At 42.0% G+C, this 21,989-nt stretch overlaps 1 protein-coding gene and 1 non-coding gene across 2 annotated transcripts; both read left to right on the top strand.

Annotated features, from left to right (window-relative positions):
• The first annotated feature begins 1,706 nt into the window (after positions 1 to 1,706).
• Positions 1,707 to 10,900, top strand: RBMX (RNA binding motif protein X-linked). The gene is made up of 11 exons (XM_045883274.2): positions 1,707 to 1,874; positions 2,989 to 3,117; positions 3,316 to 3,422; positions 3,954 to 4,125; positions 4,699 to 4,851; positions 5,362 to 5,476; positions 5,572 to 5,697; positions 5,798 to 5,880; positions 6,511 to 7,738; positions 8,642 to 8,725; positions 9,632 to 10,900. Exons 2-9 carry the CDS (start codon positions 3,009 to 3,011, stop codon positions 6,819 to 6,821), a joined length of 1,176 nt encoding a protein of 391 aa, XP_045739230.1. The 5' UTR covers positions 1,707 to 1,874; positions 2,989 to 3,008; the 3' UTR covers positions 6,822 to 7,738; positions 8,642 to 8,725; positions 9,632 to 10,900.
• Positions 3,166 to 3,237, top strand: LOC123851680 (small nucleolar RNA SNORD61). The gene has a single exon (XR_006792672.1). It is a non-coding gene; the product is annotated as a small nucleolar RNA SNORD61 (small nucleolar RNA).
• Positions 10,901 to 21,989: the final 11,089 nt, after the last annotated feature.

Below are 21,989 nucleotides of genomic sequence, written 5' to 3'. Positions count from 1 at the left end.
CACCAGCTGAGACACCCAGGCTACCGTGGGCAGAGTAATTGTAACTGTGAAGAAGAAAAGTAACAATTGTTAATAAATCCTACTCTCGCGAAGATAAGCTGGTAACATTTTAGCATATTTCCTTCCAGTTGCTTCTCTCCATATACAGATTTTCTAGTTAATAATGTGTGATCTTGGGCCTTCTTTTCCCATTGTGTTCTCTTTTTTGGTGGTCTCATTCTTGTATTATCATTTGTAAGCGACAATTTAGCCCTGATCTCTACTCTGAGCATCAAGTTTCTCCACATCTCCATCCCAAACTTGCTTCTCTGCAACCATTTTGGTAAGTGGCCACCACCATTTATGCCAGATATTTACTTAGTCCTCCATACTGACTTCTGTTGCCTCAATTCTACCCCAGCCCTTTCCCGTCTGATTCATTAGCAAATTCTGTCCACACTACCTGCCACACATACCTAACAATTGTTCCTTCCTCCCCATCTCCACTGCCACCACCCTAATTCAAGGCCCCCCTCTCTCCAGGTCTGTTCACCCAACCCCAGTGGTATCCCTCCTTTCACACTTAACCCTCTGCAATCTTTTAATGGGTTCAAAGATTCTGCCTACCTCCTTGGTTCCCTCTCTTGATGCCCCTTAAATTGCTGTCACCCTGGATCTCGTTCTCTTGATCTGTGCTTTCTGCTTAGTGCTCTCTCTTCTTGAAAAGCTTTCCCATGGTTAGTTTCTTTTCTCCATTCAGATCTGATGTGACATCTAAAATCAAATTTGGTCTCCCATATATTGTCTACCAAAGCACCTAGTTTACTTCCTCCCTGGCACTAATCACAACATGTAATTGTTTTGTTATTTGTATTAAAATTGTTTTCGTTGGTTTTTAAATAGAGAATTTTAAATTTTTGTAATCCCCCCCAACACGAGTAGATTGGCACCGATAAAATACACAATGCCCACCTAAATTTGAGTTAAACATCAAGTAAGTTTTTTGTATATGATTTTGGGACATACGTATGCTGAAAAAATTTATCTGAGATTCAAACTTAACTGGGCATCCTGTATTTTTATTTGCCAAATTTGGTAGTTTTACCTTCGAAGTAAGTGCCTCCTTTCCCTCGTCTCGCTTGTTCTGGGTTGTATCCTCACAGGCAAGCCCAGAGCCTGCCTTTTATTAATAGGTGTTCAGTAATTGTTCTATATGAAATAACTGTCTGCTGTTTTGTACTTTTTTCCCCTCCCTAAGTGACATTCATTTATCAGAATTTTCCCCATTCACTAAAAATTCTTGTTGAAGATATTTTGGGAAGACGTATTTTATTATCTAAACTTGTTTCCCATTTACGCAAAATTAGCATAGTTAGGAGTATCTACCTTCATCGCATCGTTTTGAGAATTAAATGAGTTAATGGGCATAAAGTTTAGCACCGCGTCCGGCCTCCTAGAATATGCAATAAATTTCAGTTCGGTATTAAATGTAGCTAGCCCCTGAACCATTTTAGCGGAAAGCAAAAACGCGGGTTTGTGGAGCACGGGTGGGGGCTGGGAAAACGGTTGGAAACGGGCGCCGGCTAGAACGCGGAGGGCCCGGGGAAAGGGGAGGAGCAAGGAGTGAATGACAGAGAAGACAGCCAATGGGGAGACTGGGAACCGCTCCCCCTCCCTTTGCGTTTCAAATTCTAAGCTCGGTTTCCATCCGGGTCCTTCAGCCTCGTTCCCGGGCAGTATAAAGTTTGCTGTCTCCTTTGTTCGCCCTCGTTGCGCAGTAGTGCTAGCGGCTTCCCTCTTCCGTTCTCGGCACCGGCGGCACTCCCTCGTGCTGAGCTGCTACGAAGCCCCTGCCGGCGAGCTCGTAGGAGCTTGGAACCGTCGTCACCCCTCCGGTACGTGTTACCCTTCCCTTCTTCCGTTTCTCGTACCTTCTTGCCACGTTAGAACTTGGGATTATCTCCCTGGAGATGAGGGTGGCGGGCGCCATTTTAAGAACCGAAAGGTGCCGACCTATTTCGATAAAGCTGCGCGTGTCCGAGGAAAACAGACGTGGGGGCTCCGTTCCGTTGTGTGCCTCTCGAGAAAGTTTGGCTGTCGCCTGCGGGGGTGGTGCCGGAGGTCGCGGCTGGAACGGGACGAGGGCAGACCGCGCCACCGCGGTACCTGCATTGGGATGGCGCTGGCGCTACGGATGGGCACGTGCGCTTTTACGCGGGTCCTTGTTCATTGGCGGCCTTGGAGAGGAAGCCCTTTGAGTTTTCCCAGCCACTGCCGATGGCAAAAGTTACTCCCCTGACCAGTGTAGGTTTTTCTGGGTTGACTCCAAGTGTCGCCATTTTGTGTTTTCCACGCGGTTTTTAATGACGGGTTTTAATTGGGTTCTGCTGCAGTCATGGAGTGTTGAGTGATACGATGCGCGCTTCCACCTTCCGTTATTATGAAACGATACTGAAACCTGTGTTGTTTTTCTTCTAAAAGAACCTTTTCGGCGGGGTTGGGGGCTGGTGAAGAAGAGGAGGTAAAACTTGGCTCAAACTTTAAATTTCTGCTTAGATTGATTAGAGAATCCTAATGAGGAAAGGCAAAGTTCTTGGAAGAGGACCTGCGTCTGGCCTGTGTGACCTTGAATGAGGCGATACACTTTAAAAAACCATTAGGGTAATTGGGAATGTGATAATTGAATCTTTAAAAGGGAACACAAATAGGATTAAAACTAGAATTGCTTTTTTAAATGCTGAGTAGCTGTTACTTAATTAAAATGGCCAAGGTGGATTAAGGATGAAGGTGTTAGTTAAATTGGCCTTTTTAACTAGTTTAATGTAAACTCCGCTGTCACTAAACTACTTAAATTGGTTTCCTGCTGAGGCTTAGGAACGAATACTTTTTGGTGCCTGCAGTTTAGAAGAAATGATTTTAGTAAAAACAAGAAAGGTACACCAGTAAATATACTTGTGTCCCCTAAACTTGAACTTTTTATAGGGAGGTAATACTGTTCGTTTTCAACAGTCTCTCACCAGGGGGAAAAAATGGTTGAAGCAGATCGCCCAGGAAAGCTTTTCATTGGTGGCCTCAATACAGAAACAAATGAAAAAGCCCTTGAAGCAGTATTTGGCAAATATGGACGAATAGTGGAAGGTGAGTTGTCTGAAAGCATATAGGGAGCTGTTAAAATAAAAAATGTAAGCTATGATGTATTTGATTGCGTTGATCGTCTGAAATGATACACTGTTTTGTCCTCTAAGAAGTTCTGAGCTTACATTTTGTAGGCGCACTTTTGTTAACTTAATTCGAACTAGAGTAACACTATCTCCCCCCCCCAAACTACTTTTTTAGTTCTATTGATGAAAGATCGTGAAACCAACAAATCGAGAGGATTTGCTTTTGTCACCTTTGAGAGCCCAGCAGATGCTAAGGATGCAGCCAGAGACATGAATGGAAAGGTGAGATTGCACAATAACTGTTTCCTAGTGCATAATCAGTGTTACTGAAGTCTGGTCTAGGGAAGTTCTTGAGTTGTGTTTGAATGTATACCTTTCCAGAGCCCTCTTATCTTTGCCCTTTGTAGTTTCCAATTTTGCAAAGTTGTGGATTATACTCTTATTAAATTGTTTCCGTTCAGAAAATTATATATGACCGTGTGTTATCTAGAATCCATAAGATGACTTGGTAACTTGGCTTTTATTTTCGGTTATCGCATTTGATAACAAGTTGACTGTCTGGCTTTTTAAATTTTATTGACCAGCAGTGTGATGGATTCACCTTATGTTGGGACTCAACTGATCAGTATCATTCTAAAAAACTTTGAATGGAAAAATGACCCTGTATTTTACCGCTTTTCTCAGATTAATTGGTGAGCTAAATTTACCTAGAAACCTCATTTTGGAGGGCACATTGGTGTCACAATGCATAGTGAATGGATCTGCAAGATCTCTTTAAATAAGGATGCGATTAACCATTTTGGTATTCTTTAGTCCTTAGATGGAAAAGCCATCAAAGTAGAACAGGCCACTAAACCATCATTTGAAAGTGGTAGACGTGGACCACCTCCACCTCCAAGAAGCAGAGGCCCTCCAAGAGGTCTTAGAGGCGGAAGAGGAGGAAGTGGAGGAACCAGGGGACCTCCCTCACGTGGAGGGCATATGGGTAATGACTTGAGTCTACCCCAGGCTTGTTGGAGAATTTTAGGAACCGCAAACCCCACGCCAGTCTGCATTGGTTAAGTCCTGTTGTAAATTCTCCAGCTTTTGATACTCCGAACACCTCATTTACCAAAGTCCTAATGACTTAAGAGAAACGTAGAAGGCATCCTAAGTTAGTATTTAAAAAAGACAATGGATGGGAACCTGGCTGACAACTCTTGATCACAGGGCATGAGTTTGAGTCCCATGTTGGGTTGTAGAGATTACTTTTAAATAATAAAAAAATGAAACCATGGGCAACAAAATTATCCAGAATTTGCAGAAAATTTTTTCTCAGAAAATTTTTGATAATACTTTTTAAGTGTATAAAAATGAAACAATTTGTATTTTTCTTTGAAGCAACTTAGACTACACTTCAGTTTTGTTTTTAGTCTGTATAGACTCCCTTATGCTTGGTAGTCTTGGGCAAGTAAAAACTCAAGATTCCCCAACTGAACAGAAAATGGTCATTGATACAGCAAAGAAACCTCTTATTGATGCTAGAATTAACATGTTTTTCTTTTCTATTTCAATGTAGATGATGGTGGCTATTCCATGAATTTTAACATGAGTTCTTCCAGGGGACCACTTCCAGTAAAAAGAGGACCACCACCACGAAGTGGTGGTCCTCCTCCTAAAAGATCTGCCCCTTCAGGACCAGTTCGAAGCAGCAGTGGAATGGGAGGAAGAGGTAAATGCTGGATTTATAAAACAATCTTTTGCCACTATAACAAAGGATTGATAAGTGAATTTCAAAAATGATGCTTTAAAATAAAAAACTTAGGGGGGCCTGGGTGACTCAGTCTGTTAAGCTTCTGCGTTCAGGTCAGGTCATGATCCCAGTGTCCTAGGATCCAGCCCCATGTAGGGCTCCTGGCTCAGCGGGGAGCCTGCTTCTCCCTCTTCCTCTCCCTTCTGCTTGTGCTCTTTCTTGCTCTCTCAAAATCTTAAACAAAATAAAATAAACTTCTAAATATAAAAATGATGCTTATGAAACTGACTCATGGACTAGAGGGGAATCTAGGTACATAAAATTGTAAGTACTGAAAAGATTGTGAGTAGGAAATTTTAAAGAAGAAACGTCTTGATTTAGGTCCATACGGTCTTATTTGAATCCCTGCTTTTCATTGCCTGAATGTAAATGCACATCTTAGCTTTCCATTTTGGGTATATTTTAAAAATGGGTTTTTTTTCCCTTAAGCTCCTGTGTCACGCGGAAGAGATAGTTACGGAGGCCCACCTCGAAGGGAACCCCTGCCCTCTCGTAGAGATGTTTATTTGTCCCCAAGAGATGATGGATATTCTACTAAAGACAGGTAACAGACAAATGTGGTAGTTTGTCTTACTAATAATTGAGGTTGAAGGGAGAACTTTTCAAAAGTGTGAACCAAGTTAAATTTTGTTTTTGTAGCTATTCAAGCAGAGATTACCCAAGTTCTCGTGATACAAGAGATTATGCACCACCACCAAGAGATTATACTTACCGTGATTATGGTCATTCCAGTTCACGTGATGACTACCCATCGAGAGGCTATAGGTAAAGTAATATTGCTGCTTGCCACAAACTTGCTGTAAAAAATGAAATTGCTCTGAAAATTGATGCCCTGTAACTAAACAGGTTTTTCTCTTCGATTTAGTGATAGAGATGGCTATGGTCGTGATCGTGACTATTCAGATCATCCAAGTGGAGGTTCCTACAGAGATTCATATGAGAGTTATGGTAAGATACTGGTTGAGGGTCTTTGAATATCACCAGCTTGAGTTTTTAGGTTCATGAGCCACTTTATTAGGCTGTGTGGTGCTTGCTTTTTAAGGGATATTTGCTTGCTTTTAAGGGGTAACTTTATCAGCTGGGCTTTTCCTAGTTTTGTGAGGGGCTTTTGTTTTTTCTGAGTTTTTTTTTTTTGAGGCTGTTTGCTTGCTTTGGAGGGGATTTTGCTTGCTTAAATTGGCAGCCTTATGTGTTTTCCCCCAACAGTGAAAATACAATTTAAAAATTTTATTAACAAGATCAAATGTTTACCATTGCAATATGAAGGAAAGTCTACAGTTCAAAATTGCAACTTATCACTGGAAAGTGTCTGAGTGTCTACTATAAAATAACAAGCTGTCTGGAATATCCTCTTGAAATACACACCGTCTTCAGTCTTTTCAAACAAACATTAAAACCCATCCATTTCCGTATCTCAGCAGATGAGCAAATCCCTGTTAATGGCCAGCAATGGCAGAGTTTAAAACCTCCCATTTAAGAAAGTAAACGTTTAATACAAGAATTCTGTAAATTCAGATTTAAATGTTGTATATATACAATTTATAGTGTTGCCATATTACCTGACCATTGACCCTGCAGGTAACTCACGTAGTGCTCCACCTACACGAGGGCCCCCGCCATCTTATGGTGGAAGCAGTCGCTATGATGATTACAGCAGCTCACGTGACGGATATGGTGGAAGTCGAGACAGTTACTCAAGCAGCCGAAGTGATCTCTACTCAAGTGGTCGTGATCGGGTTGGCAGACAAGAAAGAGGGCTTCCCCCTTCTATGGAAAGGGGGTACCCTCCTCCACGTGATTCCTACAGCAGTTCAAGCCGCGGAGCACCAAGAGGTGGTGGCCGTGGAGGAAGCCGATCTGATAGAGGGGGAGGCAGAAGCAGATATTAAAAACAAACAAAACTTTGGACCAAAATCCCTGTTCAAAGAAACAAACAAAAAAGTGGAACCTTTTCTGTCATAACTACCCAAGGACTACTAAAAGGAAAAATTGTGTTACCTTTTTTTAAATTTCCTGTTAAGTTCCCCTTCCATAATTTTTATGTTCTTGTGAGGGAAAAAAAAGTAAAACCTGTTTAATCTTATTTGACTTTATGACATTGCTTTCAATAAGCAAATGTTAAATGTGTTAAGACTTGACTTGTGTACTAGTGTTGTAATTTTTCAAGTTAAAAGTGTCCCTAAAGGCCACTTCCTATATCTGATTTTTCCCAGTAAATGAGGCAAAGCAATTCTAAGACCTTCCACAAACATCTAGCCATCTAAAATGGAGAGGTGAATCCTTCTGCCTATACAAACAAGCTAGCTATTAGAGGGTGGTCGGGGTATGCTACTCTAGGATTTCAGAGTGTCTTCAAACTGAAATCTCAATGTTCTCAGTATGAAAAACCTGAGATCAGATGCTTATGTAAGGAAAGTGCTATTCACCCAGTAAACCCAAAAAAGCAAATGGATAATGCTGGCCATATTTTGCCTTTCTGACATTTCCTTGGGAATCTACAAGAACCTCCCCTTCCCCCTCCCCCAATAAGACCATTTAAGTGTGTGTTAAGCAACTACAGAATACTAAATAAAAAGTTTGGCCAAAACCAACCATGAAGCTGCAAACGGTGCTTGCTCTTACTGTTTCAAATTTTTGCAACTCTGTAGTGTCTCACTTTTAAGGAACAGCTTGATTGCAAAGGAGAAAATAGATAAGCAATGAAGTTATCTCCAACTTCTCAAAGGCTTATGACTTCTAAAAAGTGAATCTATCAGCATTCCACATCAGATTTAAAGCATCAAATGCCTGTGAAACAGCAAAGATGGTAAGCAAAGCAAACTAGTTTTTCCGTCTAAGTCGAGCTTGAACACTTACCTTCCTCATAGTACAGTGAGACATACTGTACCTCATGGCAATGGAAATGCTTTCTAGATTAAAAAAAAAAAACTTTTGGAAAAGCAAAGTGTTCGATAGCATATTAGAAGTCCTCCAAATTCAACACATGGATTTTTTTTTTTTTTAAAGCATGTATGACACTTAAAGGCCTTAATACAGCTGTTGTTTACCAATGGCAATCTGGGGCTTGGGCGGGGGGGTGTCTTTTTTTTTTCCTTTTTTTTTTAAGTATTTTTGATGAAGACCTTTAAACATGCTTCATATGTTTTAACATTTTTCAAAATAGCCTTTTAGTCAATATAGGAAATGGCTTAAGTTTGGGGTTCCACTCTCTGCCCCTGTAAGCCATTGCAAACTTGACATTTAGTTGGATGCCTGACTTGTTTTAGTTCTATGAAACTACACTGTATGGAGAAAATCTATTGCAAGTGGTCTTTAAAAAGCAAAACCTGAGGCAGCATGACCCAGGTCCAGCCATGAAGTTGAAAAAGATGCTCTTGAATATAGTAAACTTGAAGACCTCCAACTAAAATCCTTACACTGCACTTATTCCTTCAAATAAGTTTTGTCCGTTCAACTTATGGATTTAACATGGCAGTGCACCATTGGAACAGAATGAGAATCCATAAGCCATGCAACTTAACCATTTTAAGCCATTCCAGTCCATCCCAAGCCAGTGAATCTTCCACCACTTTGAGAATTAGTAGAACATGAAATAACGTTAAGCTGCAAGTCTGAACTTGCCTTTTCTTTCTGGAAAAGAGCAGTTGTAGGCAAGTTTTGAAGATTTTCCTTTAAGAGAGATAACTAGTTACATATTTAATTTTTACAGGTTGAGGATTTTGGTCATTAATGGTTGGAGTGCTGATTTATTCACACTAGATAAAGCTGGCAGCAAGAGAAATCAAATGCTAAGGTAAGTTTTAAAAGCTGTGGCCTTTATAGGTGTAAGTAAGAGCTTTTCCACTTTGCATACCTGTGATACTTGTAAGTTCTCTGTAAAGGGGTATGATCTTAACTTGTGGATTAGGATAAAGTGCTGTAATGTGTAACACCTGGTACGTTAACTTACCCGTTAGAATGTAGGGCAAAGTATTTTAAGCAGGTATATTTCCATTAGTGGCTCAGTCATACAATATTAGCATTTTTTCCTGTATTCTGTGTTTTTTTTTTTTAAAGATTTTATTTATTTATTTGACAGAGAAAGACACAGCCAGAGAGAGAACACGAGCAGGGGGAGTGGGAGAGGGAGAAGCAGGCTTCCCGCGGAGCAGGGAGCCCAATGCGGGGCTCGATCCCAGGACTCTGGGATCATGACCTGAGCCGAAGGCAGACGCTTAACCGGCTAAGCCACCCAGGCGCCCCCTGTATTCTGTGTTTTTCAGCGGAGTTACTTATGCTGTAACTGGAAGTTTGTACCTCTTAAGGTCCTTTATAATTCATATTTAAATGTATAAAGCTTGCTAATATAGTCCCCATAAGCAGTGGTTGATTGGAGCTGTACACTTTGTGTTTTGGTATGTGAACAAAACACAAATTGACAAATTGACTAAAGGGAGAACAGATGCCACTGCTTCTCAGTTCCCACTTGGAGTAGCAGTGTTAACAGGTGTAATGATCTAGTTAATCCTCAGTATTACTAAAGTGATAACAGGAATTGTAAGAGTATTTTCGGTTGCGTTTTAGAGCTTGCAATTTAAAGCAAATGTTTCTATTGCCAGTTAAAGCAATAAAGTATGTATTTAAGAATGGGTAGGGGGGGGAGTAATTTCTAGAATAAAAGAATATCTTGTGATCTGATCACATGCTTTTCATTTTACAGAGTTGTTGAAGCAGAAGAATGCTGATTGTCGATAAGGCACAACAGTTGCATAAGCAGTACTCATCAGAATTGGTTTGGTGCAGGCAATAGATTTTTGCCTTCAGGGGTTCCTGTGGATCTAAGGAAGGAAGGCATCAGTGTTGGTTAGCACTTAACTAGGGAGTGGTAGTTACTTTAAAAAAAAAAAAAAGTAATTGACCAGATAAAGGGGAGCCGTTAAGGAAATTGGTAAGTGGAGGTAGTAAGTTCTTGTGGTTCTTTATGTGGATTTTTACAGCTTTGGCTTTCCTTTTGTTAAAGTCCTGGGGACAACTCTGCAATTTAGAACTTCCTAATTATCGCTGTCAGAAATTTGAAGTAGAAAAATGAAAGGCATGATGAGTGGTAACTCTCTATCCATTAAACTGTTTGATGTTTCAGCAAGTGGAACATTTGGTATAGTTTATCCAGAAGTAGGGTTCAGCTATAAAGCGAAGGGAGGAGTAGCGTCTGGAGACGAAAGTAACTGGAAACATAGCTGAAATGATTGAAAGCACACTTGAAGAACTGGAAACCATTGGGCCACTTGACTTTTTTTTCACTGTACTGTTTGTAAGCCTGCTTTACCCCCACCACCTGTCATGGAAACCAGTCATGTTGGAGACTAGAGTCGATAGTATATAAAGCTAATGTTCTCAAAGGGACTGGATTTGAGTTGTTGGGTTAGAAGAACTAAGTACAAAAACTTCCGAGATTTTTTTCATAGTAAAATCAGTGCTATCGTGTTTAATCTTCACAACTGTGAGAAATAGTCCAAAAATTTGTAATCGTCATTGGACAGGCTCTTCTAATCACAGACCATGATGAGGGTATTGACCAAATTTAAGTAGTTGTTGCACTTAACATAGCTGTCTTCCTCAGTCCTCCTGTAATGTAAGCTACTTGGGATTATGCTTCTGATGACTTTTTGGCTCTGGAGATTTTATTTAGATATCTTGAAAATAGTGTAGAACATAGAAATTAATCATAGTAAACATGAATACTAAATTCAAATTAAGCATACCTAAATGACCATTCGCTGTTTGGCAAATAGTTTACTGACCCAGCAGACTTACTCCCCCATTGGAAAAAGAATCCGTCTTGATTCTTCCGGCTTTATACTGGTTGTAAAAAAGAATGATAAAGAATGTTTTGTTTAACTGGTAGTTGAATATAGGACTTAGATATTATAGATCACTTTTCTCTTTTTGGAATGTTTTGTATTTGAAACTTAATAAAACTTAACATGCATTTTTTGTGGCCCCTGGGTTCTTTTTGTTTTTTTGTAATAAGGACTTCAGGCTTTTCAATATGCTGTCCACCTGTCCCCCTCCCACAAACTCTACTTCTCATGCACTTCACTTTGGAGCAGTTGCCATGGAACATAGTCAACCAAGGTGGCCTGTTTCGTGACTAGGCCCCCTTTATTAGGGGAGTGAGCTTCAGGTGTAGGTATCCAGGTAATTGAGGTGATGGCATTTAATCTTTATCCCTAAGTGGGTAAATGGGAGCAGTGACTTCAAAGAACTAGAAGTTGAAAGACCAAAGATGTACTCTGGTGCTTCTGCTTAACTCTTGGGGGAAAACCGGTCCATTTTAGCTCAGCTTGGTAGTGAATCCTAATTTGGGCCTTCAGCAGTGCTGTTAAACTCAGCACCATATGAACAGTATACTTGTGTATTGACAACATTCTCTGCTTTTGTCCACTGTTCTGTGTGCATTTGACTCCTGGTATACTGTTAAAACTAAAAGTTCAGTGACCTTTGTCCTTTATTCAAAGGAAGACAACCCATGGAGTTCAGGGCCTGGTGGAGTCTCCGCTTCTGGTGGGGGGGGGGTTGGGGTCATGAATGAGTATCAGAGCATTGGAAGGGGTGGTGCAGAAAGGCATTGATTGGCTATGAGGTCCGATAGAAGGTGAAGCTGAGTTGGATTGTTGGGTGTGTGAGTTTTCCTCTGAGTGCATCCAAACATCTTGACAGGTTTAGATTTATGACATGGGCCAGACCACGGGGGCAGCCTCCATTCTAGGGGTACCCATTACATGCATTAAATTCATCTGCACCTAAAACTTGGTATTTGGGTTATTTAGCCAGTTGAGAAGTAATCACATGAGAAATGTCTGTTGAACATTAGGATGGCAGAATAAAGCCCTAGGTATTGTCCTGTAAATTTAAGTTTCTTACTTCCACAGCAGTTACTCTAGAAAAGCCAGTCCTTCTCATCAATTAAGTTGCACACATCAATGTGCTTCCCTAAAAACACCTGTATCAATGAGCTCAATATTTACAGATTTTGAAGATGAATGTTAAACTTTGAAATGTTTAAATCGGTGTACCATGAAATTTGGCAAGACGTACTATCAAGATAGAGAACATTGCTAACACCCAAGCAAAGTTACCTTATGACGTCTTCCTAGAAAATTCTTGCCCTGCTTTTGCAAAGATGTAGACTAGTTCTGTCTATTCTGGAGCAGCTAAATGTAATCCTAAAAGTGGAGCCTTGCAAAAAGTGTTTTGTTTTTTTTTTAGCAAAATGCTTTTAAGATTCTGCCACGTGTATCTGTAGTTCTTAACATTGCCAAGTATAAGCATGGTACAGTTTACCTATTGATAGAGACCTGGACCTTTTCCAGCTCTTGGCTGTTATGAATAAAGTTTCTGTGAATGCTCTAATATATAAGTCTGTGTGTGATTAGATGAAAACACTTCTGTTTGGAATTGCTGGATCATAGGATAGATACTTAGTTTTATAGTAAGTTGCCATTTTTCCAAAGTTGTAACATTTAACTTAATACCCACTCTGAATTGAGGTTACTCAGTGCCCTTATCAGTACTTGGTACTTTTAAATGTAGCCATTCTGGTGGGCACGTTGTATCTCATTGTTTAAATTTATGTATCTGATGAATGAGTGGCATTTCCATTTTTTAAAAAAATTTATAGTGAGGGCGCCTGGGTGGCTCAGTTGGTTAAGCGACTGCCTTCGGCTCAGGTCATGATCCCAGGGTCCTGGGATCGAGTCCCACATCAGGCTCCTGGCTCAGCGGGGAGCCTGCTTCTCCCTCTGACCCTCTCCCCTCTCATGCTGTTTCTCTCCTGCTCACTCTCTAATAAATAAATAATCTTTAAAAAAAATTTATAGTGAAATGCACACAGATCTTGTGTTCAGTTTCATCAGTCTTGGAGAAGAGTTGTATAACCCATTTATCAATAGGCAGAATATTTCCCTCCAAAAAGTTCCTTGTGCCCCTTACCAGTCAGTGTCTCTTCTCCCAGGCCCAGAGAAAATTGACCTGATTTCTTTTGTTGCAGGGTAGATGTGCATATTTTAGGGCTTCATATGAATTAAATCTTCTATCAGTGTACTTTGTGTCTAGCTGCGTTCAGCATGTTTTTGAGATTGATCCATGTAGTTGTATTCGTACCTTTTTGGTGCAGAGAATTCTAGTGTATAGTTTACAGTGTATATATAGTCCATCTGTTTTGCTGGACATCTGGACTTCCAGTTTGGGGCTCTTAGAAATAATGTTGCTATGAATATTGTCCAGTCTTGGGCATATAGTTCATTTATTTTGGATAAAATTTGGAGTGGAATTGATGAGGTAATATGGTAGACTATATATGTTTAATTTTTTTTTTTTCTTTTTTAAAGATTTTTATTTGAGAGAGAGAGAATGAGAGACAGAGAGCATGAGAGGGAGGGAGGAGGGTCAGAGGGAGAAGCAGACTCCCTGCCGAGCAGGGAGCCCGATGCGGGACTCGATCCAGGGACTCCAGGATCATGACCTGAGCCGAAGGCAGTCGCTTAACCAACTGAGCCACCCAGGCGCCCTATATATGTTTAATTTTTACACTGCTGAATAGTGTTGCGAGAGTGTGCCATTTTATGCCCTCCTAGCAATTTATGCGTGTTCTGGTTGCTTTCCAACATTGGCTGCTGTTGATCTGTTTCATTTTACCCATTTTAGTGGGTGGGTGGGGTGGTATCACATTGAGATTTTAATTTGCATTTCTCTGATGACTAATGCTGAGCACTTTTTAAAAAAATGAACTTTTGGGGGGGATGATTTTAAATTTACAGAAAAGTTGCAAAGATAGCATAGAGCTCCTATATATCCTACACCCAGTTTGCCCTAATTTTAACATCTTACGTAGTTTTGGTGTATTTGTCAAAATAAAGAGATTAACTTTGGTATATGTATTACAAGTCTGGTAGTTCTAACTTTCTTAGGTCTGTAATTCATTTTGAATTGGTTTTTTTGGTAAGAGTTGAAATTTTTCTTAAAGCTATCCATTCTAGTATGTGTTGAAAAGATTGTTCTTCCATTGAATTACTACATCCATGTGTTTGTAGGAACCGTTACCATACATTTTTATTGACATGTCTGATCTTGATTATTGTAGCTCTATATTGTAAGCTGTCTAAAGATAATTGATTTTTTTTTCCCCTATTTTTAAAGATTTTATTTATTTAAGAGAGACTGAGCCAGAGACAGCGCACAAGCCTGAGGGGGGGAGGGGGAGAGGCAGAGGGAGAAGCAAGACTCTCTCGCGAGCAGGGAGCCTGGGATCATGGGATCGTGACGTGAGTTGAAGGGAGATGCTTAACCGAGCCACCCGGGTGCCCCAAAAGATACTAATTTTTGAAAAGTTGTTTGTTTTTTTTCCTGTGGAATGTTTTTTCCTCAGTTTCTGTTGCTGAGTTTTTTGTGTTTTTTTTTTTTTTTTTAAAGATTTTTATTTATTTGACAGAGACAGAGCGAGAGAGGGAACACAAGCAGAGGGAGTGGGAGGGAGAAGCAGGCTTCCTGCTGAGCAGGGAGCCCGATGTGGGGCTCGATCCCAGGACCCTGAGATCATGACCTGAGCTGAAGGCAGACACTTAACGACTGAGCCACCCAGGCGCCCCAACTGGGTTTTTATTTTACTTCAAATTCCATCTTCTATGTTTAGAGGCTTAAGTGGAAATTTTTGGTTTTGAGCTCATGATTATAATAGATGAACTTGTTTGTAAGTTCTGAGGGCTCTTCAACTCTGAGCTTCACTGTGGGGGCTGTTTGTTGGGGAACCCCTGATACCAGCGACTTTAGGTTTTTCCTCTTGGGCTAGTCAGATTCCTCAAGGAAATCTTGGCCACAGTCCTGCCTTTGAGGGTCTAGGGTGTATTTACTGGTTTAAGATGTGAGGTTCAGGGCACCTGGGTGGCTCAGTTGGTGAAGGGGCCTGCCTTCGGCTCAGGTCATGATCCCAGGGTCCTGGGATCGAGCCCCAAATCGGGCTCCCTGCTCTGCGGGAAGCCTGCTTCTTCCTCTGCCTGCCACTTCCCCCTGCTTGTGTTCCCTCTCGCTGTCTCTCTCTGTCAAATAAATAAATTAAAAAAATAAGATGTGAGGTTGGGGTTTCACTGTGTGTTGGGGGGGGTGGGAGCTGATCAGCCTGTGTGCTCACACGTGCTATGCTCCCCACTGCAGTGGCCTCAGTGCTGCCTTAATGTACCACCTCCAGCTGGCTTGGCACTGCTGTTCTTTGTCTTACCATGGTGATGAGGTGGAGAAGGCTGGTTCCAGAGTAATGTTGGGGGAGGGAAAAGGGGGGGCACAGTTAGAAATTCCTTCTGGTCTCTCTTCTGTCTGTGGTGCCTCCCCCTCTTCCATTTTAGGCCACTGTCTTCTGACCTCCATCCCTGCCCTAGACTCATCTTTAGTCTCTAGGTGTTCCTCAGTTTTATCTAGACTATCTTGAGTTCAAATTCGACCTCCAGCGTTACCAGTTGTGTGGCCTGAGGCAATTTACTTTAACGTCTTGCCTCCTCACCTGTTTAATGGGGAGAAGAGTATCTGTCTCCTATAGCATGGGCTATCTCCGAGCATGAGGGCTAAATGAGTTAGTAGTGCCTGGTACATGGTAAATGCTGCATAAGTAGATTTCATCATCTGTCCGTTTTTCTCCTGTGTGTTTATCTTCAGGGCTGGAATTGGGGAAGGAGCCCAGCACCTTATGTTAGAATCTTGTCAAGGACTGGAAGTCCTTATTATAAGCCAAGGTTCTTCCCTCCCCCCCCCCCCCCCCATGAGTCATAGTCCTCAGGTTTTTTTGGTACGTTATGGTGATTAATCCATACAGGGCCCTTCTCATTTCATTTTCACATTTTTAATTCCCACTCCCAGTTACCATTTTCCCCTCCCCAGTGGCAACCATTCTTTCTTTTAAAGAGATAGCAGGAGCATGGGGAGAGAGGGCGAGGGAGCAGCAGACTTGCCGCTGAGCAGGGGGAGCCCAACATGGGACTCGATCCCAGGACCCCAAGATCATGATCTGAGCCCTGAGGCAGACACGCTCAACCGAATGAGCCACCCAGGCGCACCCCCCACAGTGGCAACCATTCTAATGCATTTAATGTATGTTGATGTTTTATATGCACTTAATTTTAACCCACTGAAATGCTGTGTTGTGTTAAATATCTTGTTTCTTGTAACGGCTCGTCATTGTGTTATGAAGATGTAGTCATGTTGCCAGTACATATCTGGTCCAGTGCTTCTAGCTGTAGTATTTAATGGTGTGCATCCCCGTATTTTGCCTATTCACTCCAGTTTGGTGTAGAAGCGGTTTCTTCCTGGCTGCCTGGAGGATGCTGAGATTTGACCCTAGTTATGGAAGTCTAGTGGCAGGGGGAGGCGGTTGTGGTGGATCTTGAGAATAGAGCCCCCTTTCAAGGAGTGTGCCCCACGTGAGGGTATCACAGGGTTTTTAAGCAGAGGAAGGCTTATTTGCAGGCATTGCAGGGCAGTCTGCTTCAGCTGGTAAGGGAGATTCAGGATGACTTGGGAGGTTAAAGATTGTCCGTTTCATCTGGGTCCAAACAGAAGCGTCCAGCAGGGTCTCATTCCTTATCAACCCCTGCCCTCATATGAGAAACTTGAGCCTGAATTCAACTGTCGTTGTTATTCGGCACCCTGTACAGTTGATTTTTCAGGACTATCAGCCCTGTGACTATAAGAAATACGTCATGGAAACTTTGATTCTCAGACTGTGATTGGAGCTGCCAGTTAATGGACTTGAGCTTGTAATTTTTTTTCTTTGTAAGCGTTCAGGTGAACACAAAAGAAACCATGCAACGCTACAGTCTTTATGGTCACCTTACTCTGGTACAAGGGTTAAGTGCAGCAAGCTTTTGGGCTCTCAGAGCGCGTGCTTCAGTTAGCACTTCTTGATTCGTTGTGATGCTCCTACATGCCATGAATTATACCATCCTAGTTCCCATTTGCAAGGAACACTGCACTCAAGCCCAAAGGCTTGAACAAACCGATCCTCAGATCCTGTTGGTGTGGGTTCATCTCCAGTTGTCACTCCAGGGTCTCTCTAGGTCAAGTCAGTATTTGGGGCCAATCAGAAGAGAAACCATGCAGTCATTTCAACAGTGAAGGTTTGATATAAAGATTTAATATGCATGGGGAAGATGAGGGATTACTAAGTAAAGAAACTTTTAAAAAGATTTTGACAGCACAAGCAGGGGGAGCAGCAGGCAGAGAGAGGGAGAAGCAGGGAGCCCGATGGCGCGGCTCGATCCCAGGACCCTGGGATCATGACCTGAGCCAAAGGCAGACGCTTAACGACTGAGCTACCCAGGCGCCCCAGTAAAGAGAACTCTTAAGAATAAAAGAATACCGGGCTGTGGCCATGGTTAGAGAAGTCACTGTGGTCCCCCTCCCCAACCTGCAGAACTTACTAGAATTATTTTCTAGGGTACCGGAGAAGGTGGTTCTTACGGAGAGCGGTCTTTCTCACCAGAGATACTGGGCTATAAAACGGACTGGGAGGCCGCCTGGGGAAGCTGCTGTGCCCGGACAACCTCTTGAGCACAGGAAGGGCCTGAGGCTGGAGGAACGCCCCTCACTGCAGGAGCCAGGCCTGGAGGAGTTGCCCAGGCTAGAGAAGCACATCCTGTAAGAGCTGCCAAACAAGCATACCTGAACTCGGATGCAAAACCCTTTTTCTCTCTGCAGTGTCTCTTTGCCCTTTATTGACAAAACCTAATGTGCTATTGTTTTGTTTTGTATTTTTTAAAGATTTTATTTAGTTGACAGACACTGCGAGAGAGGAAACACAAGCAGGGGGAGTGGGAGAGGGAGAAGCAGGCTTCCCAACGAACAGGAAGGCCGGTGCGTTGCCCGATGTGGGGCTCGATCCCAGGACCCTGGGATCATGACCTGAGCCGAAGGCAGACGCTTAACGACTGAGGCACCCAGGCGCCCCCCCCTAATGTGCTGTTGTGATTTTTGGTCTTCTCATCCCCAGCTCCTGAAACAGCTCTGGAGTGATAAAGGTTAAGCATCTTCTGTTTGGGTTTTGTCCCCAGTTCCTGAAATAACTCTAGAGTGATAAAGGTGAAAAGAATGTCTTTTGTTTGTTCCTAACTCTAGCCCCTTTCAGCCACACCCGAGTTTATGTTAATTCAGTTTACTTTTGGAAAGTCCCTAAGGATGGGGGCTGGTTGCCAGAGGAACTGACTATGTGATTGTAGAGGATTGGAACTTTGAGCTCCACCTCGACCTCTGGGAAGGGAGAGGAGTGGAGGATGAGCCAAGCACCGTGGCCAATGATTTAATCAGTCAGTCATACGTACGTAATGCAACCTTCACAGAAAAACCTAACCAAGGGGATTTGGAGAGCCTCCTGGTGGGTGAACACGTGGAGTTGGTGGGGAGATGGTATACCCTGCCCGAGGCGGGCACGCATACCCCGTGTCCCTTCCCCATTCCTTGCCCTATACATCTTTTCAGTTGGGCTGTTCCTGAGTTGTGTCCTGTATGATAAATGGTTAATCGTGAGTACAGCTTTTTTTTCCTGAGCTCTATGAGCTGTCCTAGAAAAGTATCAAACCCGAGGAAGGGGTGGCAGGAATCTGATAGAAGTATAGGAGACCCAGACTTGTCCTTGGCATCTTAAGTGAGGCAGTCTTGTGGAACTGAGCCCTTGTAGATGCTAACTCTAGGTAGATAGAATTGAATTGCAGGCCACCCAGCTATTGCCAGAGAATGCATCAATGTGGGAAAAAAAAACCCACGTTTGGTGGCCAGAAGTATTGATAGTAGTAGTAGAGAGGAAACAAGTTTAACTTTTATATACTGTTACACACCAGCTGGCAAAGGGAAAATAAAGGGTTCAGATTATTTTCTTCTTTGAAAGATGTATTTATTTGAGAGAGCAAGAAAGAGCGTGTGCGAGCGGGGAGAGGGAGAGAGAATCCTGAAGCGCACTCCCTGCTGAGCCCGGAGCCTGCCCTGGGGCTTGTTCTCATGACCGAGTCTGACAGTTAACCGACTGAGCCACCCAGGCCCCCCAGATTGATTTTCACAGAGCAAGCAAGATGTGAATTTGGAGCTGAGAGGCAGTAAGTCAATAATTGGTATGAAGGGTAATTCTGGCCTCAAAATGAATTAGAAAATGTTTCCTTCTCTGTTTTCCAAAGTGTGTTTAGGATTGGCATTGTCTTTAAATGTCTGATAGAATTCACTAATGAAATCTGGGCCTGGAATGCTCTCTATGGGAAGATTTTTTTATTGCAAATTTATTTTTTAAAGTGTTTAAAGTTATTTTTTAAATTATATTTGAGTCTAGTTGACACACAGTGTTAGTTTTGGGTGTACAACTTAGTGATTAGACAAATTTATACATTATGCTGTGTTTACCGCAAGGATAGACGTTGCTATTACAGTGTCATTGGCTATATTCCTTACACTGTGCCTCTTATTCCTGTGACGTATTCATTCCATCCTGGAAGCCTGTGCCTCCCATGCCCCTTCACCCATTTTGCCCAGCCTCCCATCCTCCTCCCCTCTGGCAGCCATCAGCTTGTTCTCTGGATTTATAGGTCTGATTCTGCTTTCTGTTTATTAATTTGTTTTTTGTTATTTTAGATTTAATTTCTCGAGTAGATATAGGTCTATTCAGGTTTTCTACTACTTTTTGTGTGTCTGGTAAGCAGGATTCCAAAGTGGCTCCCCAGATTTCTCTCTCTAAATAGCCAAGGCTGTGAATATGATAGGTCATAGTCATGATTGTGTTATGTTACAGGTAAAAGGGAGGGGCACCTGGCTGGCTCAGTCGGAAGAGCATATGACTCTTGATATTGGGGTTGTGAGTTCGAGCCCCACCATTGGGTATAGAGATTACTAAAATAAAAAGTAAAAGGGACTTTGCAGATATAATTAAGGTTACTAATCGGTCAACTTTGAGTTAATCAAAAGGGAGATTATCTAGGTAGGCCCAGTATAATCACATGAGCTCTTTAAAAGCAGAGAATGTTAAAAAAAAAAAAAAAAAAGTAGAGCTTGTCTCTGGCTGGTAGCAAAAGAGGAAGTCAGAGGTTAGAGCATGAGAAGGATTGCGTGTTACTCTTGCTTGCTTGCAAATGTAAGGGAGGCTGCATGTCAAGGAATAAAGATAGCCTCTAGAAGCTGAGAGCAGCCCCAGGCTGACAGCCAGCAATGGAAAGGAACTAAATTCTGCCATCAGCCCAAAAGAGCTTTAAAGCAGATTCTTCCCCAGAAGCTCCAGAGAATACCCCCAGCCCAGCCTGGCCAACACCTTGATTTTAGCCTGATGTGTTACCCAAAGCAGAGAACGCAGTAGGGCCTGCTTGGACTTCCGACCCACCACCTGCTGCAGATCACCATTTGACTCACTCACCTCTCTTAAGTCTTTGCTCACATCTCACCCACCCCCTCAGTGAGGCTTACCCTGACCTATTTACTACTGCATCTGTCCACCCCATTTCACCCCATTCCCAGCATGCCTGAGCTCCATTACCCTGCTCTAGTTCCCCGCCCCCGTAATGCTTATTCCTTTCTTACATACCATGTAATTTACCTACTTATTATATCCATTGTTTATTTTCTGTCTTCCTCTGTTAGAATATAATCTCCATGAGATCAGGGAACTTTGCCTGTTTTGTTCATTGATGTATCCCAAAAGCCTAAGTGAGTGCCTGCCACAGTAGGAGTTCAACAAATACGTGTTGAATGAATGAATATACTTTTCTCATATTTATTCTTCCAAAAATGTGTCCACCTAACACACTTTATTTTGCATATATCCCCAAATATATTACTTCATGGCCACCCCAAAGAAAGATACCCTAAAGTTTCATGAATAATTACATTCAACTTCTAAGTGCAAAATCTCTGGGGGCTTATCTTCATATTCTCCAATATATGGACTAAAAATGTTACATTTATCTCCGAACGTTCTTTTTAAAAATTTTTAAATTTAATTTTATTTTTTAAAGATTTTATTAGAGACAGAGCATGAGCATGAGCAGTGGGGAGGGGCAGAGGGAGAGAGAGAGAAGCAGACTCCATGCTGAGCAGGGAGCCAGATGCTGGACTCAATTCCAGGACCCTGGGATCATGAGCTGAAGGCAGATGCTTAACTGACTGAGCCACCCAGGCATCTCCATTCTTTTTTTTTTTAAGATTTTATTTTTAAGTCATCTCTACACCCAACGTGGAGCTCAAACTCACAACCCCAAGGCCCATGCTCCACTGACTGCGCCAGCCAGGTGCCCCATCTCCAAATATTCTATGTAAAGTATTGGGAGGAAACGAGTATGATAGAGCAGGGGACAAAATTAGAGTGGAATCTACAACACTTGCTTTAATAACAGGTCACAAGACCATATTGGTATTTAGAATGTTCTTTCTAAAAGATCCATTTTATTTCCCTTTTACCTCAGTTAATGGTGGTATTTACTTGGTGGTATGACCTAAACTTTTATTTCTGAGGGGTAAGCCCTTGGTGATTCTACCTGTGTGTGGTAGTAGTCTTTAACTTTTTAAAAACATGAAAAATATTGAAGTACAACACACAGAAGAATAAACCAAGCAACTTCCACTTCTGACAGTGATGGAGTAATTGGTATGAAACCTGCTTTCCCACCATAAGCAATTGTAAAACTGGACAAACTAATGAAACAACTAGGAGGATCCATTTCCTTGCTCATTTGGGTGGTCGGCAGATTTCATTTCCTTGTAGGTTATAGAATTAATGACCATGTTACTTACAGGCTGTAAACTGGGGAATGTTCCCAGCTTCTAGAAGATACCAATTTTTTGGTTTATATCCCCTTTCCTCCATCTTTAAAGTCAGAAATGGCAGGTTGAGTCCTTGTCATGTTGCATCTCTCAGACCTTTTCTGCTCCCGTCTTCTATTTTTAAGGACTCGTGGTTTGATTGGACCTATATGGGTGATCCAGAATGATCTCCCTATTTTATGTAAACTGATTAGGAACTTTAATTCCCTCTGCAGTCTTAACTCCTCTTCTCCGTGTAACATAACATT

Source organism: Mirounga angustirostris, unplaced genomic scaffold (genome assembly GCF_029215605.1).
Source record: "Mirounga angustirostris isolate CCGP_5_RB_7025 unplaced genomic scaffold, mMirAng1.0.hap1 SCAF_11, whole genome shotgun sequence".
Classification (NCBI taxonomy): Eukaryota; Metazoa; Chordata; class Mammalia; order Carnivora; family Phocidae; genus Mirounga; species Mirounga angustirostris.
The sequence above is the reverse complement of the archived record's forward strand: the minus strand, read 5'-3'. Positions and strand labels throughout refer to the sequence as shown.

What these genes read in the sequence shown, in the direction of transcription:
- RBMX (XM_045883274.2), top strand. Translation starts at nt 3,009, where the DNA reads ATGGTTGAAGCAGATCGCCCAGGAAAGCTTTTCATTGGTGGCCTCAAT. An exon ending in CTCACGTGGAGGGCATATGG is followed by an intron (nt 4,126 to 4,698) that starts GTAATGACTTGA and finishes ATTTCAATGTAG; the next exon opens with ATGATGGTGGCTATTCCATG. An exon ending in AGATTCATATGAGAGTTATG is followed by an intron (nt 5,881 to 6,510) that starts GTAAGATACTGG and finishes TTGACCCTGCAG; the next exon opens with GTAACTCACGTAGTGCTCCA.